Source organism: Pteropus alecto, unplaced genomic scaffold (assembly GCF_000325575.1).
Source record: "Pteropus alecto unplaced genomic scaffold, ASM32557v1 scaffold116, whole genome shotgun sequence".
Taxonomy (NCBI): domain Eukaryota; kingdom Metazoa; phylum Chordata; class Mammalia; order Chiroptera; family Pteropodidae; genus Pteropus; species Pteropus alecto.
In genome coordinates, this window is record NW_006439189.1 from 75,124 (window position 1) to 82,167 (window position 7,044).

At 34.4% G+C, this 7,044-nt stretch overlaps 1 protein-coding gene and 1 pseudogene across 9 annotated transcripts in view; one reads left to right on the forward strand and one right to left on the reverse strand.

Moving 5' to 3' along the window:
* Positions 1-7,044, reverse strand: part of THOC2 (THO complex 2) — a 99,122-nt gene that overhangs the window by 41,948 nt on the left and 50,130 nt on the right. For all 9 annotated transcript variants that reach the window (XM_006916161.3, XM_025049778.1, XM_025049780.1 and 6 more), the window contains one exon: positions 6,330-6,525. In XM_006916161.3, coding sequence (XP_006916223.1) covers positions 6,330-6,525 — 196 coding nt within the window. The remainder of the gene's footprint in view (positions 1-6,329; positions 6,526-7,044) is intronic.
* LOC112483233 lies at positions 5,964-6,081 on the forward strand (annotated as a pseudogene).

A 7,044-nucleotide genomic window follows, 5' to 3' on the forward strand; every position in this document is an offset into this window, starting at 1 on the left:
AAAGAAAAATATCAAATGCTCTATCTAGAGGACAGTAAAGCCAAGGATACACAATCAGAATGGCAAGAGATGAGATGCCAATACTATAAATATAATAATTTTAGGAGCATATGGGACACTATTAAGGGTTTAAATATCCGTCTGATTGGCATAACTGAAGAAAATCAAGATGTTGAATGGCTGTTTGAAGAAATAATGATGGAAAACTTCTCTAACCTGGTGAAGGAAATGGACATAAAACCCCAGGAAGCTCAGAGAATTCCAAAAATCAGGGATCCAAAGAGGCGCACACCAAGACACATGATAATTAAAATGCCAAAGGTTAAATACAAAGAAAGAATATTAAAAGCAGCAAGAGAAAAACAAATAATTACTTATAAGGGAACGCCCGTAAGACTGGCAGCTGATTTCTCAAAAGAAACAGAAAGGCTTGGCAAAACAATATTCGACAGGATGAAAATCCAGGATATCCAACCAAGAATAATTTATCCAGCAAAGCTATCATTTAGAGTTGAAGGACAGATAAAGAGCTTATCAGACAAAAATAAACTCAGGGAATTTATCACCAGCAAGCCAGTATTACAGGAAATGTTGGAGGAACTTCTTTAAGAAGAAAAAACATGTATCAAAAACAGGAATAAAGAATGGTAACAACTACATTCCTATCAATAAGTACCCTAAATGGAAAAGAATTACGTGCTCTAACCAAAAGATAGAGTGGCTGAAAGGATAAGAAAACAAGACCCCTACATATGAAAAGGAAGGGGACAGAAAAAGATATTGCTTTGATGGACCTAGAAGGTATTTAAGTCAGACAGAGAAAGATAAACACTATATGATTTCATTTAAATGTGGAATCTAAGGAATAAAAAGAACTAATAAAAAAAAAGTTCATAATAGAAATCTTTTATAAAACCAAAAATTGCCTCGTAAATCTATCATTAGGGCAAATTAAGTTTTTCATGTAGAATTTGTTTAAAGTAATATGCCCCTGTATTTTAGTTTAGATTCTCCCAGAAGCAGGCCCTATTCAAGTTCAGGCACAGTTTATTTGGGAAGTAATCCTAGGAAATACCAGTAGGAAATTATTCTTGTGAGTAACTAGAGCTTAATTTCAATAGAGACTCTGAGGGCCTGTGTAAAAATACATCTCAGGGTTATCTCATCTGAGGACAACTCCCATTGTTTCAGTAGTTGAGAATTGGGGAGATGAGGGAGAGTTAATTTAGCTCCCCAGCATCCAGGCTACCAATTCCTCCACTACCCATGCAGGCTCCCAGGGCCAGAAAAGCCCTCAAAGACATACAGGTGCCAGAGTTGAAAACTGGGCTGGCACACACTGAAATGTTAAGGACCTGGTATAAGAGCCAAAGGAATATGGTAAGATCTGATAGCAGCTGCTATACCCTCTATAGACAAATGGCCAAACCTCTAAGAGGTGTATGTTTTCACAATTATTTTTAAATGTTACCTCTCTTTTATACACTTTGAATTTTTTTTTCTGAAACTGAACACTGAGGTTCAATTTCAGAAAACAGTCCTTGAGAGGAGGCACAGGGGTTGAATCAATTGTTTATAGTGTGCATTTTGGTCCACACTAAAAATTCTACTTTTCTCTTATAAAATGTACTTAGGAAAATTATACTGTTAGTAGTCTTTTAAAAATTATACTGTTTGTACAGTGTCTACATTTGCCTATTAATAGACTTAATATTTGCCTGTCCTTATATGTTTATATGTCTCATTAGGTTAAAAGCACAGCTAATGAGAAAAATTAAGATCCTACTTGTAATTTATTACCTTAACTATGATTCTACACCTTGATTAGAATTGTCACATGAAGATATTCAGTAATAGCTAAGGTGACCTTAGTTCAAACTAATTAATATAAGTGACAATATAAGTGCAAATATAAACATCCTAACAGTTCTCTGCTCAGGCTCGTTCAGGAGCAAAGGTGTTGTGGATTAAACTTGGTCTCTCTGAGGCCTGAGAAACTGAACCAAACAGAAAGAAAAATTTTCTCCAATTTCACCTTTACACCTAGGTATAAACACTGAGTAGTCTGATAGAACAAGTATGGCCACATTCACATAAATTAAGCATGAGTATGATGAATTCCACTGTACTTGAACCCTGTACTTTCATCCACAAGGAATATTAATTTTGAGCTCTAATCTACACAACCAAGGTAGATCTTCAATTCTGAAAAGAAATAAATGGAGTTAAGCAGGATCACAGACTCTCCGGAGCTCCCCTAAACAGCTGATGAAAACTAAAAAAAAAAAAAGGAAACATCAAGCCAAAATTCTAAAGTAGCTGATTCATAAACTAGAGTTTTAGAATCAGTGGTCTAAAGTACAATCTCTCCCTAGCAACCAACACTTTTATTATGAAAAATTTCAGGTTTACAAAGTTAAATGTGCTGATTCACATAGTTCTCAGAATAGGGTAACAGAGTAATAGATCAATATTCACTATCACTATGGTAAACAACTTAATCCATTAACATCAGCAGAATGCAAAAAAGCACCAAGGAATGTAAGTACTATCAAAAACATTGAAGTATGTCAGGTGAGCACATTAAAGTTGTGTTCTACGATTAAAGAAAATATTAAAGATAGTAAAATGTTTCCATTCATACACATATATTCTATAGAGCCACTCTTTTAAGTCTGAAATAAAGACCAAAATTAGTTAATATACTGGAACAACAGTTCTCAAAATAAACAACAAAAAAAAAGTTCTCAAAGTTTAGTCTTTGGACCAGCAGCATCGGCATCACCTGGAAACTTGTTAGAAATGCAAAATCTCAGGTCCCACCCCAGACCTACTGAATCAGAAACTCTGAGGATGGGGTCCAACAATCTGTGTTTTAAGAAGACCTACAGGTGATTCTGATGCATGCTAATGTTTGAGAATTACTATACAGTAAGTCCTCAGTTAACATCATTGATAGGTTCTGTGACTTTAAGCGAAACAACATATAATGAAACCAATTTTACCATAGGCTAATTAATGTAAACAAGAGCTAAGTTCCTATGGCACCTCATTGATGTAACAAAATGATATTATTCAAGGACCTATCTATACTAGATAGTCCTATACTACCTATCTCATATTTAAGAAATACATACACACAAACACAATCAGTGAGATAATTACAAATAACTATAGGCCAGAAGACTAGTCTGTTAAGTGATAGCTGGTATAAGCATATAAGCTACTTTCTAAAAATATGCATAATTTATACATACAAGCAACATCAAGCTTATAAATGAGAGATCTGTTATTGAAGTTTAATTGTAAATACATTATTTGGAACTAAGGTCATATTCCACCTTTAAAAATAATGTTATAAGCCCTGGTCAAATTCCTAGCAACAAAACTCTTTAAACCTTAAATAGAAAACAAATGATTTGTTATAGTGAAATATTTTTATGGGTAAAAAAATGAACCAAAATTCTAAGTCAGATTCCTACCACAACCTTAGCAATGAGAGAAGACAGATTTCTTCCCACACTGTCATCAAAATAAACATTTTTCTCTTCCCTTCTGCCCCACAAAAATAGAGACTGGAGCTAGAGGCAGGCATCAGGCACAACTGTAATAGAACGGAGGTAAAGGAGGGCTGCAATGGAGATGGAGGAGAGGAAGGACAACATGACAGTTCTAGCACCTGTGTATCTTGGTAACAATACTGTATATCTGTATACATGTCTATGTATGGGGCACTTTCACAAGTTAGATGTTTGCTCTCTTGCTTACAAGTTTATGATACTTGTAGCCAAAGAATTTCAGAACAAGAGACATGAACATTAAAATTTTCGATTAAAAAGAATGGCATCGGTGGGTGAAAGTAAGATGAAAAAGAGGCTATTTACATTGTCTCAAAATATCTCCTCACAAGATACATATTAACAACAAAGGATTACCAGAGGGGAAGGGGGAGGGAGGAGGAAGATGGGGTAAAAAAAATAAAAAATAAAACAACAAAGGGGAAACGAGTAACTGTACAGTGGAGAAACCTGGCAGCCATCACCTTAACCAAGTGATCAATGTTACCATCCCCAGTAATGAGACAAACTGACTTCACATGCTTCCCAATATGATGCACTGTGAAAGACACAACCTTTTTTTCTCTGAACAAGCACTAGTTAACTAACGTGACTCATCTGTTTCAGACTATAAGCATCAAGGTATTGAAACAGTTATACTTCCTCTTTATATGAATGTTATACAATAAATGATATCTATAGTAAACTACTTAACAGATTTCCTCAGAGTATCTTTCCAGAAGGTAAATTTGTGAGCATTAAAAACACTATCAGCTAAGTGTTAAAAGCCAAGTCAAATATTTCAGGTGTAAAATTTTCTGTGTATTACTGTTGTCAAAAATTAAAATTGGAGGCAATCGCCAAACGCTGGAAAGAAATGCATTTGTACTTGTAACAATTTCTAGATGCTTTTGGTTGCCTTGTTTTACAAGTGAAAAGAAATTTTGTATTCTTTTCAGTTTCAAGACCTTGAGTTAGGCAAAGATCTCTTAGAACAAAAAGAGCAAACCATAAAAGTAGTACTAAATTGGAATTAATTAAAATTAAAAAATTTTTGCTTTTCAAAGACTTAAAATGAAAAGGCAAATCAGGCTGAAAAATAATAAAAGACAAGTAACCAAATTAAAAATGGGCAAGAGATTTAAATAGACATTTCAATAAAGATGACTACAAATGGCAAATAAAGACATGAAAAGATGCTCAACATCACTGATCATCAGAGAAATGTAAATTAAAAGCATAATAGGTAACACACCCATTAGAATGACTAAAATTTAAAAGACTGACAATACAAAGTGTTGATGAGGATCTGGAGCAACTGAACATTGCTTTCAGGAATGCAAAATGGTCATACGCATTGAACAATTTGGCAAAAAAATAAGTATACACTTACCCAAATGGCCCAGAAATCTCATTCCTGAGAGAACAAATCATGACCACCCCCCTCCACTAAGACTTGTACAAGAATATTCATAGCAGCTTTATTTATAATAGCTCCCAACAAGAAACAACCCAAATGCCTATCAACTGGTGAATAAACTCTGGTTATGTCCATATAACGAAAAGTACTCAGCAATAAAAGAACTTTTGACACATGCAAAAACTTGGATGAATCTCAAAAGCATTAAGTGGAAGAACCCAGACAGAACACAGTACATTCTGTACAATTCCATTTATATGAAGTTCTAGAAAAAGCCTATCAGTGGTTGCCAGGAAACAACAGTGAAGGGAGGGAATTGACAAAGAGGCAAGGGGGAACTTACTGGAGAGATGAAAATATTGTGGTGGTGGATACACAACTGTATACATTTGTCAAAACTCATCAAATTATACACTTAAAATGGGTGAAATTTACTGTATGTAAATTATAACTCAAAGCTGATTTTAAAAACAAAACATAGCATAAATGGTTGCCCTTGGGGTAGTGATAAGAAGGGAGTACAAGGGAAACACTGTGGTGCTGGTAATGCTCTATTTCTTGATCTAGGTCATAGATACATGGGTATTTAGTTTGGAAAAAGTCACTGAGCTGTACAATTATGGTTGGGTACTTTTTGTATGTTCTATTTTAATAAAAAGTTTACTAAAAAATTACATAATAAATCCTCAACAGTATGATGTTCAGGGGACTTCATACAAATAATGGCAATGGTTCAAAATAGCAGCTAAGAAAATAACTGAGCAAAAAAAAGGGGGGGGGGAACGCTGAGTTAACCACTAATTATAAGGGAATTCAAAAAACATTCACTTGTCCAAAGCATGTTTTCCTATGTAGGGGACTTGACTAATAATCTAGCTAGATTTAAGATCTATACATAGTTATACAGATATATAGATATAATTATATTATGTATTTACTCTCTATATATAATGTACATATGTGTGTGTATAAAAATAAATGGTTAGGTCTATGCCATGCTACCCTGAACAAGCCCAATCTCATCTAATCTCGGAAGCTAAGCAGGGTCGGGCCTGGTTAGTACTTAGATGGGAGACCACCTAGGAAGACTAGGTGTTGTAGGCGAAAAAATAAAAAATAAAGAATTGTAAGCTGACAAGGTCCTTGCAGTCTGTGAGGTCAACCAAGGGATGCCTCACCAAATGAATGAATGAATAGGATACAATGGACTTTCCCCAAACCTTACTCAATATAACCTTTTCTTAAGAGTTCACTTTCTATTTATTTCTAGAGATACACATAACACAAATATACTCATAACACTGTCATTCCAAAATTTAATTTTCTACTTGGAAGAAAAAATTCTTACTGACCTCCTTCATAAATGATTTGCCTATGCGCACCACTTTTGCGAATAAAATGGGATCGTGAGAAAGGTGAGGACCAAGGTAACAGAACATATTGAAGACGTCTCTCCTCAAATCTTCAAAGCTCTCTGCTTGTTTTGGTGCTCTCTTGTTTTGCAAAGCATTAACAGGTGAGCCTTTAGCACCTTTAGGAACGCCAACTCTATAAAAAGCAAAATTTACATGTATACTATACAATATCCCATTTTAAGTTGTCATATTTATCAGTAAAACTTTTCTTGCTCATATTTGCTTTCTATATTTCAATCATGCCTAACTTTATTATACCAGCTAATTTAATTGATAGAAAAAGACAAAAACAATACTTATTTGAAAAAAAAAATCAGAGCTCAGGAGACTTTCAAATTAACTGCATTAGAAAAGGAAATCAGAGAAATGCAGATTCCAAGTAATATTTAACATACATCATATGAATTTTTCAGTTAAGCTTGGCCAATATCAGGAATTTGGATATGGGATTAGCAAACAAGGGATGGACCTCAGAGACACTGAGAGATGAAACAAAAAAATATGAATATAACAACACTGATTCAAGTCAATAAACATTTCTCAAACTGAGTTCCACTACCTAGATTAAGTATAAGGTAGGTGGTCATAGGGAAGGTGAACATCATAATGTAAGAGGATATCACACTAAAAAGGACAGAAAGCCCAGAGTTCT